The 24,984-nt window shown below is 41.3% G+C and overlaps 1 protein-coding gene across 9 annotated transcripts in view; it reads right to left on the reverse strand.

Annotated features, from left to right (window-relative positions):
* Positions 1 to 24,984, reverse strand: part of DYNC1I1 (dynein cytoplasmic 1 intermediate chain 1) — a 188,242-nt gene continuing 163,258 nt past the window's right edge. For all 9 annotated transcript variants that reach the window (XM_040072622.1, XM_040072601.1, XM_040072612.1 and 6 more), the window contains 2 exons: positions 18,548 to 18,673; positions 1 to 956 (listed from right to left, as the gene is read on the reverse strand). In XM_040072622.1, the coding sequence (XP_039928556.1) occupies positions 846 to 956; positions 18,548 to 18,673 (237 nt within the window). In that variant the 3' untranslated portion in view covers positions 1 to 845. The remainder of the gene's footprint in view (positions 957 to 18,547; positions 18,674 to 24,984) is intronic.

The following is a 24,984-nucleotide window of genomic DNA, read 5'->3' on the forward strand; positions in this document are numbered from 1 at the left end:
GAACAGGCCTGATACGTTTTATTGGCAATAGTGGTGTCATACTTGGGAACCACAGCCCCTTGTCAGACTGTTAGTGTTAACTTGCATGACAAGTATCAGTGACCAACTGTATCTGAAATATAGTTAACATGCCTAGAAATAATAGGCACCTAAAAAAAAAAAAAAAAAAAAGGAAAGGGAACTTATTCCATCCACTCAAGATCCTTTATAGATCTTGTATCTTAAGCACAACTGATGCACTGTAATTGTTACATGGACTTTAATGTAACCTCTACAGCAGCACACAGACAATGCAGTTCTCTCATTATGCACATGCTTTAGGATCATTTATTTTAATGCTTTCAAATAAATATGTTCCATGCAGCACACCGCAATAAATAAGGAGCAGCAACTTTTGTATAGTACATCCATTCATAATGTAAGTCACCATGTGATACACCACATCTAAAGTCTTTGGCCCAGTCCCATACAGTGAAGCACACCACATCTGCACATAATCATATCTGGCTTCATATGGATTTAATAGGACTATGCCAGAAGGGCAATGTGAGCACAAGTTTAACCAGGGTTTCCTAGCTATTAAATACAGCTACTAAGTAGTTAAAAGGCAACAACTAAACCCATAAAGGGTTGATTTGTCTTTTCTTTCTTACTTTTCAGACAGAAATATAAAGTATGAAAATGCTCTGGATATTTTCAGCCTTGTGTAAAGCAGTGTGATTAATATGGAATGCTTTGAGCAATACTGGCATGTACACTGGCATCAAAAGCCACAGCAAGACTGCCTCTGACACTGAACACTGGTGTACTCAGCGGGGGAAGCTGCTGTTCTGGCGGGCGCTGCTCTATGCCGAGAGCTCCACCGCCCCCTCTTCTTCGCTGTCGGCTCGGTTGGCACGGATCTCCACCAAGGTGCGGGCGAAGCGCGTCCACTCGTCGTTGTGTGGAACAGCCAGCTGCAGGACAAACCAGCGAGAATTAATTAGGACACCCGTGGTGCAGGACTGGTTCTCGCTCTGGCCCCAAACCGAGGCACCTCCTTTGAGGAGAGCTCCTGCCGCAATCAGCATGGCATGGCGTGCGCCTCGCCAAACCGCTGGGGGCTGGTACCTGGAAAGCGTGGCCACGCTCACAAGGCACATCTGGCAGTTTCCCATTCAAGTACCAGCTAGAAGGAGCCTTTAGTCAGTGGCAGAGCAAAAGGCTTTATCTGCTTGATTTTGTACTGTTGCTGCAAAATCTACCCCTTGGTTAAAATACTTCAGATTTTCCAGACTAGAGCAAGGCCTCGATCTCTACACGTACACACACGTATGTTTCACTTTATACACACGAGCTGGCCATTGGCAGTCAGCAAGGCTGTGCCCGAGTGTAATTGTTTGCAGGACCCAGGTCAGTGTGCGGAAGGTAACAGAGCTTTTAAAACACTGTGTTGAAACTATTTTCCTGAAGTTCATTAAAGCTCTAAGTAGTAAAATAAATATATTGTGTTATTTTAGTTACCCTCCTCTATGGTAAGGAATTCACAGTTACAGGAAATGCATTACAATGGAAATGTTATACCAACTGGATACTGCATTACTAGTCTGATTTTTTTATATCATGCAAGATCCATTTCCATTTAATACCATTGATGTTTCTAATGAAGAACTCTTGAACATTAGGCTTCAAGAGGGACATGTAATCTAAATAGCTGAACTTCCAGACAAAATGCTTTAGTGCTATGGCAAAATAATACTGCAGTCATTTCCAGCTGGATCCAATACTGCAGTTTCTGGAAGATAATGCAAGCTGGGATTGAGATAATTAAAAAGAAAAAAATGAAAAAAAAAAAAAGAAAAAAAAAAGAAAAAAAGAAAAAAGGGAAATAAAACAACAACAACAACAACAACAAAAAGAAGAAAAAAAACCCCAACAAAACACCAAAACAAAACAAGCACTTTTCCCAACTTTGTTTTCATTAAGGCAAATTCCAGAAAACAGCAACAAGCATCCACATGATCCATGCAAGTTTTTACTGCCCTCCTGAAGCGCTGTGATCACGTCCTGCATATAATATGAAAGAATAACTGTTTCAAGACATTACACAGTGCTTGGTACTGAAGAAGGCAACTGTTTTGGAAACTACAGGAAACTATAATAAACTGCTGTCCACCTTAGCGAATGGATGCCTTTGGACTGAAGAATGGGTATATGTAGCAGTGTATCTTTTAGGAGTGGAGTTACTGCCAGATCCCGCTCAGCTTCTCCAGCGGAAAGCCCGCATGGGAAGAATTCAGGCAAAGCAATCACTCACACATCCACACATGCCACGAGGCTAGCTCAGCAAGGAGAGGCAAGAAGGCCTTTGCACTAGATCAGTTCCAGCCAGGTTTATTTCCAGGTGCTGAAGGGGAATCCAGAACAGAAAAGGACCAAACACGTGCTGTGCTCAAGGTTAAGTATGGGGTTCAGCAGCCAATGACCTTGAGGCAAAGGGCAGGTAAGATCAGTGTCCTGTAGGGAAAACAGAGCCGGTCACCGGCGTCCCAAAACCGATGGAGACACAAGGGAAAGGAGAAACCAGAGGGCCAGGGGCATTGGGGAGGGGGGAAACTGGGACGAACCACCGTGTGCAAGGCACCACTGGGAAGTCCTCTCTCTCGGGCTGGGCAGGTGACTCTCTGATCTCTCCTGCCAAGGCCAGACCCTGGGTATTATGTCAAGGGGCTGTAGGGACTCCACAGGTACAACCATAGCTAATCCAGCCTGTACTACCCTGTATTCAACCTGAACTGACTCAAATCTTTTAATACACCACAAGAAGTGCCAGGCAGATGGTCAGCTATGTCCATGTGGCACTGGTAGATCATAGGTGCCCAGGAGGCATATGGTACATTGTACTGGAAAACAGTCAATTTATTCTCTTTGCCCTACATCTCAGCTGGACACCCAAAACTGAAGACTAAGAAAAGCATCTGTTACATCACCCAGCTAGCAAAAGAGCTTGTGTATATGTCCAAGATTAACTGCTTGTGAGAGCTCCACATACACTGCTGCAAGTGTTAATCGTAGGGACAGGAATTTGCAATACAAGATCTAAACGTCCATATATCACTGGTGATTATCAGGTTTCTTTCAATTTTTTTTTTTTTTTTTATCTAGCTTTGCCTCTACATCCGGTATTTTGGGGAAAACACAGTGTCTTTTTTAAAGCTTCCCATGTATTATACATGTATCAGTGACTGAGTTACATTATGAAGGGTTGGTATGCAAGTTTGGGCTTTTGGCTGTTGAAACACCAAATATAGTACAGTTAGCATCAGCTGAGGCTACGGACTGAGAAATGCAACCTGTGAAAAAGCCATCTCAGCCCAGTTAATATAGGCATAGCTGCAGTCTCTGGGTTTTCCCTTGTCTTCCACTTCTGGCATTTTTCTCCCTTACTTCTCCCAGGAATGGAGACCAGACTTACAAGAGTTAATCATTTCGTACAGCTGTCTCCACACTCACACGCGCAGATGTGGATCTGGGATGGCCTATATTTGAAAGATCACTCTGTTCTTTCAAAATCCCTCAGCAGAAGGAACTGTAGCACCAGAAGAGAGGTCAGTGCACCAGCACACAAGTACCTGTAGCACACATTTGGCCACAGCCACACCTAGACTGGCTTCTGTATACTAGTAAGGGGCAGTGCACAGATCCTTTTACCAGAGATGGAACCAAAACCAGCTGTGCAACCATATCCCTGTTACTACTGCATCTTCTAAAAGATTTCATTTCCTCTGATGTGTACAGTACTACCACTTGTCAAACTCTTGAATGAAATGAGTCTCCCTGATTTCAGGTAGATAAATGTTTAAAGTGGAGCAATATCCTAGGCAAAGGACTTTCTGAATTTGATAAAGCATCACTGCTCCTTGTCTTGTAAGGTCCTTAACAGCATTACATTGTATTAAGTGGCTGAAAAATAAAATATGTCATTCTAAAGAAAAAAATTAAATATATTTATGACATTGAGATAATTTAATTGCCTTTACTCCACAGCATGGCCACAGATAAATAAAATCAAAGTTCGAGCAACTTAGTATCTCAAACTTGAAGTGTCTCCCCAGGAATGTGTGCATTACATGTGTTACTTTTAGCTGGCAGTGTTAGCAAGGTCTGGGCCATTTCTAGTAACTCAGCTCACAAAGTAATTCATTACTGAAGTCAATATCTTTAGCACAGAGGAAAAAATATTCAGTGCCCACATGCAACCTAATTCCTTACAACTTCATCTTATTTTACCTTATTTAATCTCATGCACTGCATCATGCTTTCAACAAGGGGCCAATCCTGCCAATAGACTGTTAGTAGAATAAACCTCTCCAATATAAATTCCTCAGGGATGCAGAGGGAAACCTTGACAATAATAAAGTCAAAGGAAAAACTGTCTTTTATTCTCTAAACTCCTTCTTTCTCCAAAGGCCCCAATACTAAACCACAATAGTTATACAGGAAAAGACCACAAACAAAAACAAAAGTATCCACAAACTCTAATTCAAATTCTTCTCTGGATTAATGCTCCCCTTCCAGTCATTTTCCATTCAAGCTCCTTCACTGGGGCACATTGACACCCACAAGTGCTGGAGACCTGGGTCTATCTGGAGAATCTCCCTCTCAGTTTTTCTGCACATGTTTTTTCTGTAAATACCAGGGCAGAGGTGGAAGAAATGAGGAGATACTCCATGGAGGAAGGGCAGAGGTTTAGAGCTGTCTGGGTGTTCCTCACTTATGTGGCAATTTTTCTGTCTGCTTCCAGTTGCTACAAAGCAGCATGTGTTAACTTCCATGTCATGATGTTGATGCAGGGTAGAAATGTTCACCAAAGCATAATAATTTAATATAATAACTTATTTGGGTCAGAAGGTTATTTGAATGAACTGATGCTAAGGTGTGGAGCAGAACAAGAACATAAAAGCTATTAAGTGTTTTCCTCTGATCCCTTTACAATGAAAGGCGAATGCTACCCACACCTAATTAATTTACTGAATTACTCATACTGCTTTAGCTTTAACATCGTGGTACGTTTAGGTTGCACCAGACCGTAATTCCAATGAGGAAAACCAGTCTTATCTGTGAAAAATGGCCGCCAGGATCTTCCTGACAAGCACCCGTCCTAGCCTTGCTGATGTGTCACCATTCTACATGATTTATGCAGTACACAACCATCTCAGTGCTACCACAGAGCCCTTGAACCTTCTGAAGTTTCTGTTTCTTGGGAGATCACTCTAGCCAAGCTCTTCACTTACCCGTCAGCATTCCTGCCCTAAAACGTGCCCTGCTCCCCACTAGGACTGACCAAGGAGATGGTTTATGTGCATCTGATGGCATGTGCTGGAGATGCTCCCCCCCTGAGGCTCACCAGGGAGCACAGGCAGCACCAGGCACGTGAACTTCACCAAAACCAGCCTCCTCCACCTTCTCATGGAGCCAGAGATTTCCTCTGTGTGCAGACCTTCCAATCCATACACCAGAGATTTGACAGACACAAGCTGTATTTCTGTGATTTCCTAGAAACGGTGCAATTAGCAACTTCACTGAACACTGTGACAGCACTCAGGAAAAGGAGATGCTCTGACCAGACAACTCTTGATGCTGTCCTCTGAAATCAATCAGTGCTGGGCTCCCCCAACAAGCAGAAAAGTAACAAAAAAACCAGTGCCTGAAGATACAAATCAACATCAACTTCATCTTCAGATAAAAAAACAGCTTCTAGTTCACTTGCTCTTTAAAGTTAGGGAAAAGAAAAGGAAAAGGGGAAAAGGAGAGAAGGAGCGAAGAAGGGAAGGAGAGAAAGATTTTGAGACAAACCCCCCGAATTTTTCAATGCGCCTTTTAAAGGAGTCTATCCAGAAGGTTGAAACAAGATACTACAACATATTTCAAGACTTTTGTATATTTCCCTTCTATCCATCTTTTTTATGGCTGAGGGCGTTTCAGCTGAATTTGTCCAAATCCCTGTATAGCTTCGGTTTCCCTAAAAAACCACTTTCCAGCCAATGAATTATTCATTGAGGACATTTCACTTTATTTCTGGCTCATTGCCTTCCCTGAAGCCTCTAAATCTTTGGGGTGGGAGTGGACAAACCCTTCCTGCCTTTATCCCTCCATGCTCTTGTCCATCACAGCTCTCCCTTGAGGGCAGTGGACTCCCCTGAGAAGGAATCAAAATGCAATTTCAGCAGCAGAAACCACCTCTGCTTCTGAGGAACCAGTGTCCTATAAGCTCAAAGGGAGCACAGTTGTCCACGTTGAACCTGTTCCATTTCCTTTTAATGACTGTACTTCTTGGGATTATTTACCTGTCACTGAGACAATAGTTCATAACCTGCAGCACTGATCACTGGTGAAACGATTATGTGATCCCAGTCACCAGTTTAGTAGTCACTGTTGTTTTGGCTTCACCCAGAGTTCAGAAGCCTCAAAGCAAAAACAGCCTTGGGAAGAACCTCCTCAGCATCATCACTGACTTGAGAGGTTGTTGTGAAGGAGTGAAATTTTCCAACCAGCACGGCCTGTAACACTTCTGGCCCACATGTCCCGTGGACACAGGTGTAAATGGAGAATCTGACAATGAGCAGCTACACCAGGGCTCGGAAGTTCTGCCAGAGCCTGTGGTTGCAGCCGGCCCACGCCGCCCTAGTGCCACACACTGTTTTCAATTACAAGCTTGCAGACGAGCCGGCATGGTGGTCCAAGATACACTCCAAGGGTGATAGCGGTTCCCAGTTCAAAAATCTGTGACCCATTCAAACATTTTGCAGAAGCACAATGCTTTCTTATTTTTGTTTTAAGAAAAAGCTTGTTCTGATCTAAATTGATGGCTTTCTTATAGCTAATCACCATGCTCCAAAAAGTCAGACGCGTTCTGATTAACACGCATCTTTTGTTAGTCACATTTGGGTTTGTTGCTGTTTGGAGGAAAAGGGTGATCTTATTTTAAACAATTCTGTTTACTTGTCTCTGCTTCCACAGAGCTGTATATGCCATAAAATCTCATATCTAGCAGGGAAAATAAAACTATATAAAAGTTCAAGGTTCTAAAATAGTCTGTTGCTATTACAATTTTTTAAAAGGGCGAGTTAAACACTCTTTGAAGAGATAGCTAATTAAAACAGAAAATATTCAGATTAATCTGAGTTTGTGGACAATAGCAAGTCTGGTGAACTAGTGACTAAAATCTCAGACTTCACACTAAGTTATGTGTGTATGTGGCTTATCACTATTTTAATATTCCTCCAATTCAATTTAACAGCATCATCAAATAAACATAGCTTCAGGCAAATGCAGTTTCAGCTGTATTTTCTATGAGCAAAATTTTTGTTAACTTATATTGCCCATATCTCTAAGTGCTGAAAAGAAATCTGCTGCAAATATTTCGAGCAATGGATTAACATCTGAATGCAGTTACGACATTGTAGGTAAAAATGTGTTTCATGATGATAAACTATAAATACTTGAACTTAATGATTTCTAATAAATAGAATAATCACTTGGTCTCATTTTCTGGGTAAAAGACAGCACTTGAAGAATGAGGATTGAAATACAAACAATAACAAACTATTATAGTTCCACATTCAGAACTGATCCTATCTTCTGGAGCTCAACAGATGTTTTGTCACTACTGTTGAGGTGAAACAGATATGAAAAATGTAATATTAAGTATCTTGATAACACACATAGACCAGACAGGAACACACCTATCCTGGCCCTGGTCTTGCCCCCCAGAATCAATTACAGGCTGCCTTTGATATTTTTCTCAACCTATATGGATATTTTATTTCCTGAAAAAGCCTATATTTTTTCAGGCAACACCCTGTGCCACACACATGGATGGAAACAAAGTGGGAGGTAATATGCAACGAAATGGCCACCAAAGTAACCAAGAGCACCCTTTCCACATAACTAAAGTACCACTGTATTTAACTCTTGGGAGAGCCGAGCATCACTGTTAACAATGGATGAAACCACTGGCAGGAACTCAAACCCCACATACTGCATGCAGATGATTTTAATAAGATACAGTGTTTAGACCACAAAGGATACACTCCAGAGTAGCTCTATATATATTTGTTTACTTAATTGAAGGGGTGGAATACCATAGGCAACCTAAATACTGCATTTATTCTATGCACAGCAGTCAGTCTAGTGTCACAGACACAATATACACCACCCTTCCATGAAGTTAATTAGTTAGCCCTCATCTAGATTAACGTCTGTTGTGATTTATTTCTTTGAAATTCTCCAGCAGGGTCTGATTTAACTAGTGCTGCCTTAGTAAAAAAAAGACAAAATATTAGCTGATATCAAAACACACCAACTTAAACCAAAACTGAATAAATTTTAAGAAAACTCTGACTTTTCTTCTTCTAAGGAGAACAGTAACTTCTGAATTGTTACACAGTTGATGCCAAATTATGTTTTGAATACCAAGATAACAATAGTGTTATTTTAATAATTTATACGTAATGTGCAAAGATATGCTGTACAAAGGGCCTACAAAAGAACTGAACATTTAAATGCCCATTAATTCTTTTCTAAACTTAGTACTCTTTGTCTGCATCAGTCATCTCGATGCCAGTCTAACAGGAGAACAAACTAAAACATAGCCCGTAAATTATACATACGTGACACACAAATGCATGTTAACAGAACATTAAGACTGCAGACTGTAACACTTCAAAGATAGGAAATGTCAGAGTTAAGACTAACTCCCTCAATTTGAGCACGTTATTGGTTTTGTGTTATGGTACTGTCTTTAATCTTTAAAAAAAAAAAAAAAAAGAAACAACAAAACCTGTGCTAGGAGTAAACACCAATTATGGAAAACTTCAGCCTGAAGGTTTACAACTTGATAGGCCATATAGAAAACAAGGAAGTAGGAAGTATCTTTAATTGTAGACAATGCTACAGTTCCACCTCTAAAACCTCTAAGAGCTGGCTTAGGCTCTCCTGAGTTAACCAGAAGGAATGATCTCCAAGATAATCAAACAGATTATGCCTCCCTCAACCAATGCATCAAAATGTTGCACTTGATATGGACTACAGAGGATAAAACATTCAGTAATCATCAGTCATCCTGAAACAAAAGAGATTTAATACAGTTAACCAGCAGAAAGAGCAGAAAGAACATCTGCCATGCTTAAGGAAAGCTCACAATTTTGCTTCAACAGAGGTGGTGCCCTAAGCAACAAAGATCTTGCAGTTCCTGCCATTCCACTTCTTCTGTAATGCCATCAGTTTGCAGGTGGATCGAGAAAAACAGCAAGGCGTGCTGCCTGCCATTCACCTCCCATGGGGATCTCAGCCCTGCTCCAGTTGTCATTTCTCAAAGTCATTGACAAGTCCTGGAATGTTTTACATGCATTTCAGGACATTTAATGTTTGGAGCTAAGGGATCAGGATTCCTCCTCTACCAAAGTATGTTATCAGTTGTCATCATTGCACAAGGAAGCCTAAAATATACCAAAGAACTAAACTAGAAGGTAAGGAGCCCTCGACCTGTTCTCTCCAAGACCTACTATTTATTGTTTTTACTGACAACTACATTGGTTGGCCGAATGGGCCCATTGTTCTCACTTGCAATACCAGAGCTTCAGCTTGCGGGGTAGCTGCACTGGCAAAGGTGCCTCCTTGGAAGTTCAGCTGCCTGAAGGACTGTTGCCTCAGGGAAGGAATAAATCATACTCAGCTCAGCTGGCTTCCCATCCAGACCAAGCTGGCCATGTCCATGCCATGATTCATGCCAGCAAACCTGACAGAACAGGAACTGTAAAGAACGTCTGCCACAGCTTTCTAGCTCACAGTTGGCAAATGGACTCTCACCACAGCAGCTTATAAACTGCTCGAAGATTTTAGTCAGAAGGAGAGTTGCTGCCTTCTCTGAGATCTTGTACACATCCCATAATCTGCAAGAGCTCATCTATCATGAAATAGCAGTGGGTTTTATTTTGTTGGTTTTTAGGGTTTTTTTTCATTTCTGACATAGATTCTTCCATCACTTTAGGCACTGCAGTATGGATTTCACATTTTTATGTGAAATTAAACACAGAATATAGAATTTTAGCTGCAAAATAGGATGCATTAAGATCCAGAGTTATCCTCAGCTGATAACTTAACTGTTACTTTCCAAGTCACAAATTAAGTATTTTTTCATGTTCAAAATACAGACCAATCTGCAATCCATAAAGATTGAAAACATAGTTAAGGATGCTCAAAATGAAAACTGCTACTGGATGTGACAGGTTGAAACCACAAAAATCGACTGAAAAAATTAATTATACAAAGCAGCTCTCGTTTCAGAAGTGTTTTAACACCACAATGATAAGTCACGGATTTCTATGAAATTTGCAAATTGCTGCACACAAACTGAGCTTAAACTAAATTTCATACTTGGCAATTTTCCTCTTCCATACTCTGTTACTTAAAGCTACAGACATTTTTCAGTAACATTTCTTTTTACATCAGAAAGGGGGTAAAAAAATTCAGAGAAAATGTCACCCAAGAGACTAACTAGATATTTAAAGACATGACTAACATGCACTAACTACAGCTGTGCCCCCCTGCAGTGTTCCACGATACAGGGTTAGAGTGGGAGCAGAGCAGCTAAAACTGAGGCCACTGTCTCAGCTACAGCTACCATAGAAAGCCTGGACCCAGGTTCTCTTTCCCACTAAGCCTCTTGATAAGTTTTCAGGAGAAGCAGTAACTGAGGAACTAGTAGTGAAGCGCCAGTAATGTCCATGTGGACAGATGGGTATGGCCGATCTGGGCTTCCCTTTGCTCTTTTTCTCTTGCCCTTTACAGTGCTTCCCAGCTGAGCAGGAAAATACCAGCGGGAAGATTGTCACACACAGCTCTCCCTTCTCCCCCTCCTGCAGGCTGCACTGTGCAGAAAGGGAATGATCTCTTACAGATTCTCTTCTGCCGCTCTCATCACTTCGTTATCTGAGTGCCTTCCAATAGAGCATTAAGCTACATGATTAACTCCTGTCACATGTGGCTTGTTCTCTCTGATCCTCTCTGCAGGGGGAGGATCTGGGCCTTTGCAAAGGAAAAGGAAACATAAGTCAGCTTTAAAAGTGGTGTGCAAATGAATAAAAAGGACTAGGGCCAGAGTTTTGTTGGTTGGTTGACTGGGTTTCTCAAGGTTCTTATTTCATATGACGAGAAGTTGAATAAGTCTTCTAAAAGATATTTGTATCATATTGGAAACTCATGTCTTTTTACCCCATGAAATTCTCTAGGGAGCTAGTAAGCTGTCTCTGGAGAACTGCTGAAATATTTCTTCATAAGTAAGTGGAAGCTAAGAATAAAGAATCAACTGAATTTTTAAGATGATCATTTTAAACCCCCACCCCTTCTGTCTGTTTTTACTAATACCCATTTAATTTCACTGTCTAATCAACAAATGGAAAAAGGTACTTTCATTAAAAATCTGACACTTCCTCTTTAATTTTAACAAGTAACATTCAGATAGTAAAATGAAAGTAGAATTTTGTGTCCACTTATCCAGAGAGAGAAACAGAAGAAAGTCTTGTTGCCAAGAACAAGCAAATATTCAGGCGTGGGCAAGAGAGCGACCCTGTACACCAGGTGTGACCCTCTTCTTCATCACACACAAGCACACCACAAAATCCTGGGGACATTTTGAGAGGATGTTTGTCCCACTGTCTTTATCCACTCCGGGACTTCAGCCTTCTGATAGTTAAAAATATTCTTTTAATTTTTGACTCCAATGAATACACCGCCAGCTTGCAGCCACATGCGTTGGTGGCAGCATGTCCTCAGCTCCACTAGGTCACCTCCTCCGGCCCCAAGCACTCTGCAGAAACATGAAACATCTATATTGCCACCAGGCTCATGCTTCCCTGGCTTAATTACACTGAGTTCTTCTGCCCCTTTCTACAGGTTACTCTCCTCTCCCCATAACCCAGATCCACATCCCTCTCTAACACATTTCAGGAGTTCTTTTTTAAAATAAAATACTTTTTTTTTAAACATAAGAGTAAGGGATTTTGCACTCACAGTGCAAGTAGAATATGACCTGGAAGAGATACATGGGGAAAAAAAAGGAAAAAGAAATAATAGAAGGTGGATGAGAGGCTGCTTCTTTTACAACCAAAGGTGCAAAGAGCATTTGCAAAGTTTTTATCTTTTACATAACACCAGTTTTATGAAGTCTTTGCGAGTCTGAAACCCATGATGAGGGAGACTGAGAAGGGCAGAGAGCCAGTGATGCCACATGATACTCAAGAGGTGGCAGAGAAAGGAAAGCGCAAGGGCTCAGGCTGGCACTGGAGATAAAGAGCTCCAATCCTCAGCAATCAGCCTTAGGTAACTCAGATTAATTAGATCACAGCTCAGTTTTCCCTCTTGGAAAGTACTTCCCTAATAAAGATTGTTATTAGGAACATAAGCCTCCATTCCAGCTTCTTTAAGTATCCAAACAGACTGAAATAACAAGGTTACTCATATCCCTTTCCATTTCTTATCAGACTAATACAACCCCATTGACAGCAAACAGCCATCAATAGGCGTGTATAGGGAAATTTTTACTCAGAGGTATACATTCATGCATTTCTATGTATGGATGTAGCTAAGCCTCATTTTAAACTGTAGAAGTATATAAAAACTTGGTTTTAACTTATCAACATAGCATTGTTTTTCTACAGAGGAATAAACCAGTGCTTACATAAAGACCTCAAAGCGTTCTCAGCAACCTAAGTAATGAATATTGTAATGAGAAACACAAGTATTTAGGGTGATAATGACTGGACTTTGCTCTACTTAGATCAGCTCACCCCCTATGGAGGCTACCAAAGCTTAAAGATTTTATCACCCTAGTAATCAGCAATGGGTAATGGCCTTCATAAAACACAGTAATTAAATTGACTGATTTCAAACTAGTGCGTTTTTTTCATTAGGGAGTTCTTATTTAACCTACTTCAAAAATCCCTTTGTGAATACAGACTATATCAGTCTAAATTGAAATGAAGAACGAGGAGCTTGTTCTGTTCAATATTTCAGACTTTATTCAAGTAAAAAGCTGAAGTTCCTGGGTTTTTTTTTTTTTGTCATCTCTAAATGTTTTAAAATCTTCCAACTTATAAAACTGGGGAAAAAGAGGAAGCAAATCAAAACCTTAGTTCTTTACATTTTCCAATAACTCTTAGGAGATTCTGCTTTGTTAAAACATGTTTTTAAAATTCTCTGAGGCCAGGGTTCCAACCTCCCTAGCAGAAATATCAGTGGTGAAATTTAATTATCCTTTATGCCTGGATTGTTGTAACTACTAGTAGCTGTAACTACTGTGTCTCACTTAATCTTTGTATGTTTTTGAATAAAACTTTCTTGTAAGTACAATTCCTTATTATTGCTCAAATTTACCTTCATGATATGTGCGTGAGCCATTTATCTGTGTTCCAAGAATACTTGTAACTCAACACAGATTTTAAAATAATTTTTTTTTATGGTGAGCCTTAACTCTGCTTTTGTGGCAAAAACATCTCCCAACTCAATATATGCTCTACGGAAGCTTTATGATGGCAAAAGCAAACCTACTGGAAAATCTGCCTAGATAACTACAGGACACAAAACCTAGCTTCATATTTCTCTCTCTGGCCTACAGCAGTTTTTTCCTGCATGAAAGAGATGCTAGATATGTGTTTTCTGTATGAAATCCACAGTGAAACACGGGGATCACAAGACAGGGATACAAAAGTACAAATGGCTCCCCGCTCCAGCCAGAAAAGCAAGTGACTCCATAGTCATGCTGAAATGTGAGAGCTGGTCACAAATATACTTTTGTTTCTGTCTAGAACCCTATGAATCTCAGAGCAGCTGTTAAAGGCTGCTGAAATCCAAGGAAATTATTTTATAGGCACCGGCACAGTATCCTTACTGTACCACTTCATCCACATACTTCAAGGCAGCTACCAGATCCTCCCTCACTGGTCATGTACTTGAAAATGAGATATGGGATTAACACCTATCATGGAGCAAATGGGGAAGTACACAACCAACCTAACACAGCAGCCCTAAAAAGGGCTTAAGGCAGTATTAACTCTGAAACCTAACAAAGTCACAGAAACATCCATACGATTCTGATTTCACTGCAAGGAAACAAGGACAGAGGTAGTAACCATCCAAAGAACCCCAGGTAGCTGCTTTGTTGGCAGAGCCAGCCTTCCTGGATGGTCTTGAGACATTTTCTTCCTTCTCTCCGGTCCACCTGTCATACTAGTTGCCTTTTAAAAGCATGACTAGAACTAACTGTCTGAAAGACTGCCAAACAGATGCAATAGTTTGTCCTGTAACCACTTTAACAGAATAATGGACTGCATTATGCTCCTTGTGATTACGGTTTCAAATTCTGTGATCCTACGCTGCAAACTTATTTTATATTTTATTAGAATCAAATAAAAAGTCATAAGGCTCACAGTTTCTATCTGTGTACTCACAGTGCAAGCAGAATATGACCTGGAAGAGATAAATGGGGAAAAAGAAAGAAATAATAGAATGTGGATGAGAAGCTGCTTCTTTTACAACCAAAGGTGCAAGAGCATTTGCAATAAGCTAGGTAGGGAACAAACATAGTTGTTAGAGAATATTTATGACAGCAGGCACTGTGTAACATCACTGAAGCATGCACAATGGGAGCAAGTGTTCTAGAAAATATATCTGCAAAACAGACATGCAGTTATGTCTAACTATCAATCACCTGAACATGGGAATAAATCTATAGGCATTGGTCCATGTTCTGTTAAAATCAGCTTCTACCATAGAGAAAAATTGCTGCCCAGTAAATAAGCCATAAGGCCACAGAAGCTAAAATATATTATACAAACTATCACAATGATAATATCACAATTACTATGCCAGCAAAAATTTGAATATTTAGATCTTACACAGACTAAAGTGTATTTACAATAATTGGTTATATGTACTGGCTAAGTTATACAGATTTAAGAAGATCCCATCACACTGAAACAATAGGATTTTTGCATGTTTGGGTTTTTATTTAATTTTATAATTCACATTCTTTAAAACAGTGCTTACTGATCCATAAAAGCATATCTATATGGACTGTTTAAGTCTTCTTTCCACTGGAACTGTGTAACTCCCATTAATGCTAATGGGCATAAAGCACACGCACAGAGGAGAAAATAGACCCCTCACTGTGAAAATAAATGTGTTCAGTTATTTTCAGTTGTGATGCCAAAATCAAACAACTAAAAGTACACAGTCAAAGGAGATAACACTATATAGCCTAACTGAAAGTGTCACCATTATTTTTAACTCCCTGGTCATGGACCCTGCCATGTTCTTCATGTGTCTGACATTTCTTGTTGTCATAAAGACCATGACTGGATAACATATCAACATGGGCCAAATCCTAAATTCGTACACAAGTGAAACCAGCCCCGCCGATCCCACACTGCTTACCTTCACAAAGGATGAGAGGTTAGGTCTTATGCCTGAAGATTTTCATTTGGGTCACATTTTCTTTTTATACCATATGGGTTAAGAGCAGCAGTAAACTTTACTGCTCCCTAGGATAGTTCCTTAAAACTGTGATGAATCTATCAAAGTGAAAACTCCTACCACTTTTATTTTTTTCCTTAATGGTTGATAGCCTGATATTTTCTTCTCTGATCAAAATTCACCAAGTCAATGCTGTCTAAGAAACAGGTAAGAAAAACTGTTTATCTAGAAAGGTGAAATTCAAAGATGCGATGCTGTATTAAAATACAAATACAGTATTTTTTTCTTCTGATGGAACCAGTGCTTAATGAGTTTACAGCTGAGCTAATGTGACATTTGGAACAGTCATGAGAAAACAAAGTTTTCGAAAAGGGTGCAGTGTAAGTGGAGCATTAATGGTTTTGGTGAGTGTATTTAGGGTCTCTGTAAAGTGGCCTACTGACTTTCTAATGCAAGTAATCACACCCATCTCCCCAAATCAGGGAGATGCATCTTCAAATGAGTGGATGCTACTGAGTTATCAGCCAGGCAGAGATGAGGTCTTCCAGTGATGAGGCTTTTTCAGAAGCTGATGTTGTAGGAGACGAGGAGAGCGCTGTTGCTGAAAGGTCAACTTTCACAACTTAGTGTCAGGATTTGCAACAGGACTGGGTCAAATATGAAAGTTAGCTGCTGCTGGCTGCTGTACAGCCCAACTCCCAGCCTCCTGACCCCAGCCACATGCTCACTCATCTACTCCCACATGAGTCAGTTCATGGAGGAAAAACAGCCCAAAGAAAACAAAACAAACAAATAAATAAATAACTACTTCTCTACTCATCCGTCTCTCTCTGTAGAATGTGAGTGGTGACAAGCACTGCTACCTGCACAAAAACTGGGCAGTGAGGGATGTGGCTAAGGATGGCTGGCAGGAGAAGAACTTTTCATTTTAAACTGTCAGAGCAGCCCCATCAGATCTGAGAAACAAGCCCCTACAAAAAGGACAGTCAAAGGAGGACCCCAGCTGAGCCGAAAACTGGCCAGTATCTGGACAGTGAAGTAAAGCAAAATCCAGAAAGGCTGCCATATTTCTGTACCAGACACTTCCAAAAGTGCATGTGCACTGTGACTCCCCCGTGCATCATGCCTGAGGACAGCTAAGGATGGAACCTCTCATCAAAGAGCTCTTTACAGAGTGGCACACAAGCTTAATGACCCAAAAGGCTGCTACTCACTGTATGTGCCCTTGGTTCCAGGCTCTTGATCGGCAAAGTAGTTCTGCATCTCACTTGAGGCTTTATAGTGAGAACAGCTGGGCTAGAGAATCTATGAGCATCCTTCTCTTTTAAACCAGAAAAAGGCACTAACAACACAGCAGCCCCAGCAGCGCTGCAGCCCAGACGACCTCTCCTAAATTTCATGCAGGAATTACTGCAGAGACTGATACTGCCCGACTGAACCAGGAGACAAATTAATGAGCTCCTTCATTCATTACAGAAGAGGAGGATTGGCAATGGTCTGTCAGTAGCCATGTGGATAGACATCCATCGGTTTACTTAAGTGCATATGGAGCTGAGCTGGAGACACTGCGGCTCTGCACGGGCAGGGCACGCAACATCCCTGAAGCAGAGCCCGTTGCGTGGCACTGAACTGGACTCACACAAATCAATACCGTCGAACGACTCTGTTTTCTTTTTCAAGTAATAGAAGCCTGTCTTTCTTTTTTATTTGAGTGTATCACTATGACTCATTTTGCAAGATGACGTCTTCTTATACAGAGGAAAGGTCAAAAACTTCAATATTGCTACTTCTGCATAGAACACTATTTTTCTCTGGGTGAGCTTGCAGGAGTAAACAGTCCTATGAATGATTTGGTGTATGATATGCAAAAAGAGACATTTCTACAGCCTGTCTAGACTCTCAGACAAGATCAGACTGTGCTGTCATCAAAGACATTTCCACAGCCTGTCATATCACTTGAAAGGCAGAACAGTCATGCAAAAATGAAAAATAAATAAAAACAGCTGACCTGCCAGTGTCACAGTGGAAATCTGAGCACGGTAACCTTAAACAATTTAGAGATTATGCTAACAGCATGGCAAGAAATTTCAGCAAACAATTGTGAGGAAGGGCAACTCCTGCACTAGTGAATGAAATCCAAAAATATGAGTCATGCACAAGCAATTTTGCTATGGGCCATAAAATCACTTTATGAGAGTTACAGATAATTCTGTATGCATTCTATAATGTTTCCCTACTGTGTAGAGATGGGTATCGCAGTATCCTATCACAGATAATGATGGAAAACAAATTCTCTACATAAAAGCTGATTGCTCAGAGATTCACCCTTAACTGTTCCAAGGGATTGTAATGCTGATGGAACATTTTATACTGTATTCATCAACAAAGAGTTAGATTCATCACTGCCAAACACACTGCAGTTTAGATGCTGGTTATAAGACGTAGCAGGATGAATTGCGAGCTTTCTTGGACACAGACTATGATATAGTCTACCACGCATGCACCTACCATCCTTCAAAATGACACTTCACATTTCCTCCTGTTAGTACTTTTGCACATATTCAGACATATGAAGCAGTATCAAAAGAACAGATGCATTCTGTGCATGTCGTGCTGGCAAAACTTACAGGAATAAGCCAGTCATAAAATAAGAGATACTGGAGTATAAAAGGTGAGCCCTTTAGGACCAGCTTTAGAACAGCACCACCTCTTTTTGCACCTCAATTTTTTCCTTGTGATTTTTTACTTTCTCCAACTGTACCCACAGGATCATTATATATTAAAAAAAAAGCTTAAACACCGGAAGCTTTCAAAAGAGACTTCTCTCATGAGACTTTAACAAGTTACTTCTTTTGCAAGGTAACTTTATGACTAACACACTGTTGGCAACCCAAATTCAACGAGGACTCCACTGAAAGAATAAGACCGACTTCTTTCTTAAACTCCGATGAGGCAGTCTCCAGGAGGTGAGCTTAAAAACAAAACACAAAACGCCAACAAAACAAGCAAACCACAAAAGAATCCCGAAAGAAGATACCTCTCCAACATCATAGACCCATATGCGGCCTTCTGAATCACCAACTGCTACCTCCTTCCCAGCCTGGGCCCAGCGGACACGGTTGAGGGCAGACGCTCCTTCTATGGTGACACTGGCTGTGGGAACCTGTTGAAACAATAGGAACAGGAAGGACAATAAAATCACACTGCCTACAAACCCAGGGGTCAGTTTTGAATGTCCCAGATGAGTCCAAGTCCCTTGGCATTGCTGGAAGAAGCAAACAACTCTCATTGGGGTGAGAAAAAAAAAGCAAAGGGGCTCATTGCTTCTTTCATCATATGTGCTAAAAAGAGAGAAGAGTAAGAGATTTCTTGGAACGAACAGTAAAGGGCAGTAAGTGAAACCATTTTTCCCCCTTGGCCCTGGAAACATGCAAACCCAAATCTTCTTTTTTCTCAAAAGTCACTAACATGACCAAGAACCAACTGAGAGCAGGATTTGGCTTCAGTCCTGCCCTGGTTTCTGACTCAGGCCCAGATAACCTGACGGTCAGCAGACACGTCTCTGTATTTATGCTGACACATCCTTTGAATCCATACTCACCTCTGTGGCTAGATGCAGAGGCTGAAACTTAGGTATTCCATCAGAAAAGTCCTGAGCTAATCACTTTAGAGCGAGGACATGGCAGAAGTGAGAACAGCTGAGCTGACATTTTGGAACTCCTACAATATATTCCCACAATTCTCTTTTACATCCCCAGGACATTACTTCTGCTTTAAATACACCTGGATGCTGTCTGAATTCCTAAACCCCCTCCCTGCCCCAGGTCAACCAACTTAACAGGTGATCCACAAGAATACATAAAGATTCTGGTTAATGCGTGGGATGAATAAAGCAATGAACTTGATCTTAGGAGAAGTATTTGTCACCTGCGCTGGAATGAGGGCATCAAAAGATGCTGCAGGAGGAAGGAACTGTGTGGGTGTTTGTCCCAGATAGGTGGATCACTCAGTTGATTTAGGTCACCTCATATGACAAATGACAGTAACCTGCAAGCCTACTAATGCTCCACCCAGCTCCCTTTAATAGGAGAGAACCTGCCTGAGCAAGGAGCTCGTAGCTTGGCATAAGAGTCTTCCAAACAAGGCTCTTTAGTTTCAGTGCCTTTTAGGTCAAGGCTAATAGGACGGGATAGCTGCAAAAACAACTCCTCCACCAGTTCCATCTGGTGGGAAATGGTTTCGGTCACGTTGTGAGATGACAAGGGAGCGTTCCAGGATCTATAAATGGGCATAAAATGGAGAGCAGTCCAGGTCAAAAAGAGGTAACTAGACAAGAACCGGAGTCCAGGCCACCCTGAGAGGAGTGACAGGTACTCCTTCCGTCCTCACTGGCAGTACAGTGCAGCAGGAGCAGGAAGAAAGCGGCCTGAAGGTCATATTAAACCCCAGTCTGAACACTGACAAACTGGCAAGATTAACAAAACCAGTATTTTGCCGACTTCATCTCGGTTCTCTGACTGTAGCTTTACACGTTTGTTGTGAGACAGGTCTAAAGATCCTGGAGAAAAGTAATTTTAAAATGAACATTGTATAGCTCCGATGCCAGTCTCCTCCTCAGCCCTAATGCCTTCACGGAGTCACACCAGAGGAGTGACAGCAGGAAGCCGAACCCCTGCAGACTCGCTGAGACTCTCGTTACAGCCACAGCCGCACACTGCCACGCCAGCAGCTGGACAAGGACCGGGAAGCAGGGCTGCCTCCCTTGACTCTCCCCATGGAGGCTCCCTGCTCCCCCCCACCAACCCTGGCACCAGGCTGCCAAACCAACTGGCACCGCATCAAGCACCAGGATTGTGCCACAGCCAAAGCCTCACCTCGGCAGAGGGCTTCACAGCAGCGTCCGGAGCCCCCCGTGACAAACGCAGGAGGATTTTGTTTGCAGAATGATGAACGATGTAGAAATAATGCTGGATACCAATCAGAAAGCAGATACCATGCTCCCCCTGCTCCAGAAGCCATTCAAATGCAAATAACTACCGGATTCATCTCCCCATTGTGCAAGGCCTAGGTCCTGTCCAAAGCAGTATTACCCAAAAAAGCTGGCACGCATTAATTCCTTGTCCTGAGTCTGTTACCTAAGCAGAGCCAATGGCCTTAAGCTGACATGGAGTCATTGATCCATGAGAAAAATCACAGCAGAAAACAAGCAAGTTTAAGTGCTGTGATCACAGATTTCTGGGGAAAAAAAAATCCAGCCAAAATTAATTTCATAACATTTGGGAATGGGTTTTTTCAAAGAGCTAAATGCCACTAACCAGGTATGTTTCTCAGAAAACTGCAGATCACAGATACGTGTTTCATGTGCAAATATACAGTGTATATTTAGGGCACTGAATTTTCACAAAATCTTTCAGGAGGCTGTAAAACATAACTCTAGAGCTGGGGTTTGGTTTAGGTTTTTGTTTTTTGGGATTTACTTTTTGTTGTTGTTAATACAGCATTCTTCAGTGTTCCACATAAAAATAAGCAGCACGAGTGCCGCAGACACAAGACACAGCCCAAGCATTTTTCAAACTAATCCACAAAGCTATCTAACAAAATAAAAAGCAATACTGAAACAGTCTTTAAAAATCCAAAGAAAAAACCTTTTCTCCAGCAATACGGAGAGAAATATAGTCAAACCATAGCATCTTAAAATAGATTTGTCTGCTCTCAGTAGTGATAGTTTAAATTACACATGCCTATTTTAGATTTCAAGGTAAGAGATTATTTATAATGGTAGCATTATGTTTTTAAAATAATACTTGAAGTACTTTATAAATTCTCTGAAGTTGGTGGTTGTCAGATTTTAAACAATTTTGAAATGAAATTTTAACAGATAACAGATTAAGAAAGATGCAGTCAGAAAAACCTGCATGATAAGAATATAGCTTTTTATTATTACTTTTATTGCCCATGTAGTGTCAAAACCTGCTTGCAAATACATCTGTTGCCTGTTTCTAGATATAGACACCGTCCTCACACTTTAAAAGCTAAGGTACAGAATGCAAAAAAACCGAGAAACATCTGAACAGAATAAAACACAGAAGAAATAAGTGACTTTGTAAGTCAGTTTTGTATCAGTTCATATATAAATAAGACTCATCAAGCCCCAAGAGATATTCTCCAATCTTGATCAAAAAATAAATGTTACAGATACATAGATAAGAAATCAGCATTTGCTATGCTGAAGCTGTTTGCAAACCTCATTAAACTGATCCATAAAAATAATATTCAGTTTGCAAAAGAATGATGGAGCATGCAAGTGTTGGGGTTTTTTTTTGTTTCAACTTATTTTATATGCATTTATCAGATATAAAATAAAATGTGATGATTTTCCTTGCTATTACAAAAATAATTTCTTATATGCAGAAAAAAGCATGAAGTATACCAATAGCCTTGCAACTTTTCAATGAGATTTTGAAAATAATCATTACACTGATTAAATCCTTGGTATAGTGCAATGATCTAAGTTATTTGGTCAGAAAGCATCTAGCTCTCAGGAAAAATATTTTCAATAAATACCAAGAGCAACACTAGTGGAAACTCTGCTAAAATTCAAATATTTGAAGGCAGCATATTGTAACTAAACCCAGGTGTTTTCTTAATTGATTTTCAAAATAATACCTAAATATTAATGCAGCTTATTCCCCAAATTAAACAAAGCCAGGGCTCATTAACAACAATCACATCCAGTTCTTACACAGAGATTTTTATCAATAGCTAGCAGCTGAACACAGCAATAGACCTGTCATTTTCTACTGTCTTCACAAATACTTTGACATCACATATCTGACATCTAAAAGTAATAATGATCTAAAAAATAGGTGTTTCAAGATCTCTTATTGCACAGGCAGAAGTACTGACAAGGAGTTTTTCTTAGCAAATAGCTGTGCAGACTTAAACAGTATAATCAATTACAGAAATCTGGAAAATTATTAGCTAATTACGACCTACCAGATAGAGGGTAAAAGCAAACAACGATCACTTTCAGTTACGACGCTTAGAAGAACTGTTCGCAGTTCTCTCTTTCAGAGATACTTTTGTTACTTCTCCTGCATAACAAAACTTCACATCTATTAAGAATCTTCCATTTTATCATTTATACGGATTTTTTTTCATTTGTTTCATCAGTGGAAACCATCAGTTTCATCAGTAAGAAAACCAAATTATACTTCTGTGTCCAGGGACCTGAATTTGATTCTCATAAAAACACAAAGCCTGGATACCATGGAAATAATTCCAGTCTGATCCTTACATGAGAGCTGATTTTGACCTCTCAGAAAGGAAATAATTTGTAAAATCAGGGGGTGGCCTTGCATGCAGAATAAAAGCAGGATGAAGCTTGAAATTAATTCTTTTTTCTGATGTTCCTATATATTTATATGTAAACACACTGAAAACATGCAGCGGTTTGCTACGTACAGCTTTATTATTGATGGGAAAGGGATCAAGCAGTCCAGCCTAATTTTTTGGAAAGAAATTATGGTTTCCTTGAGTAAAATGGCAAAACATCAGTTGATTTCAATTTCAGCACTGGTACTTGGGGGGAAAGGGTTGTTGGTTGTTTTTTTGGGGGAGGTTTTTTTTTTGGGTGGGGGTTTTTTTTGGGTTGTGGTTGTTTGTGTTTTTTTTTTTGTTGTTTTGTGGTTTTTTTTTTTTTTTTTTCCTCCTTCTTCTTCTCAAAATTCTGGGTTTTATGCTCTGTGTTTAAGCTTGCATTAATGAGAACACCTGAAGGATATGTCCCTCCCTTCCCAAAATAAATTCTTCGGAGACTCCTCCTGTATATCCTCCAGCTGTATGTGCTCTAATTAAAAAGGCTGCACTGCTTCCTGCTCAGAGCACTTCAAAAGGCCTCGCTGCTCCCCTTGACAGTGCAGTGCCCGGTGCTGGTTCCTCTTACCTGTCCATGCTTATTTATGGCAAGCACCACTCACTGGAAGCCATAAACTGTGCCCGTATTTTACTCTGACTGAAACGCATAGCAGGTTTACGTGAAAGGTATATTTATGATCCAACTAATCTTAAATAAAAAAAAAAAAAAAAAGAAAAAAAAAAGGGTGTATGGAGGAAAATACTGCTTGTTCTTCCATCTTCTCTTTTTTGGACATAAAAAGAAACTCGCCAGCTAATATGTGACGTTTTATTTTCTTACAGTCTGTTTCTTCTTAATTTCACATTGCATTAAGTTTTTACATTACGTTAAGTAAAAACATGGAAGACTTTGTGTGTGTAAAAATACTTCCATTTTTGTGCTGTGAACTGATTACTGGCCATCTAAGATTGACCTCAGGTGATGACAGGTTTTCTGAAATTCATTTTTGGGTGAAACTCAAATCCAGAAAAAACCAGTATCAAGTTAAGCCTCTGATGTTTTAAAAATTTGAAATAATAGGAGGAAAAAACCGGGGTCTGGCACATTTAGAAAGATAAATGTCTTTATAAAAAAGACACCGTTTATCAGTCTCAATCTTTGCTAAAAGTGTTCTGATTAATCCTTTCTTGCCAGTGAAATTCAAAAGTGAGACCTTTCCTTTCCAAATAGCGGTGAAAAGAAAACTTAGTTGTTATTTGCATTTGCCTTTAAGTTCCACAACAAAGTTTAAAGCCAAAAATAGGGTGAGAGTGTAAAGCCCCAAATAACATGTGAGAGAGGTGTCCCGTGCTTTAAAAGACTGAAGAGGGGTACCCAGCAACTCAAAGGCAGGATGCGAGGGAAGATGGAGGGGCACGCGCTTGGTATTTGACACGCTGGGGGCACTGGCACGGAGCTCCCACGTCACGATCCCCAGAGAATCCGGCGCAGAGAACAAGTACAGAGGGACAGGGAGCCTCGCAGTCCAACACGAGCCCGGCGCCCGCTGGCAGTCAGCGGCGGAGTGGCCGGGCCGCCAAGGTGTGTGTGAGCCCCGGGAGAGGGCCGGCATCGCTGACCTGCCGCCTGGAGCGCCGTGCGCCACAAACGGGGTGCGGGGATTAAAAAAAACCCAAAAACACAAAACCCGAAGAACGAGCGCGCTTTAAAAGCGCACCTTAAAATAACAGCGGGGGAAGGAGCCTCCTCCCGGAGGAGGCATTTAATTGCGCTGGCTTTCTGCCGGGGGTGCCGCAGTCGGCCCTCCCGCCCCTGACAGGTACCGAGCGCAGCAGCCCCGCCGCAGGGGAGGGAGCGAGGGAGGCGGCAAGGAAGGAGGGGGGCGGGCGGGCGCCCCCGGCAGCGGGACCTGCCCTCCCTCCCCCTCCCCGCCCCTCCCTCGCCCTCCCCTCCCCTCCCCTCCCTCGCCCTCCCCTCCCCCGGCGGCCGACGCCGGCTTGCCCCCGCCCCGAGGGAGCGCGGTGCCCCGCGGAGCCCCGGCGGGGAGGATGGCGAGGGGTGCCCTCGCAGGGCAGGGCCGGCCCGGGCAGGGTTAAGGTCTCGCCCGGCGCCCCGCT

This window comes from Hirundo rustica, chromosome 1, assembly GCF_015227805.2.
Source record: "Hirundo rustica isolate bHirRus1 chromosome 1, bHirRus1.pri.v3, whole genome shotgun sequence".
Lineage (NCBI taxonomy): Eukaryota > Metazoa > Chordata > Aves > Passeriformes > Hirundinidae > Hirundo > Hirundo rustica.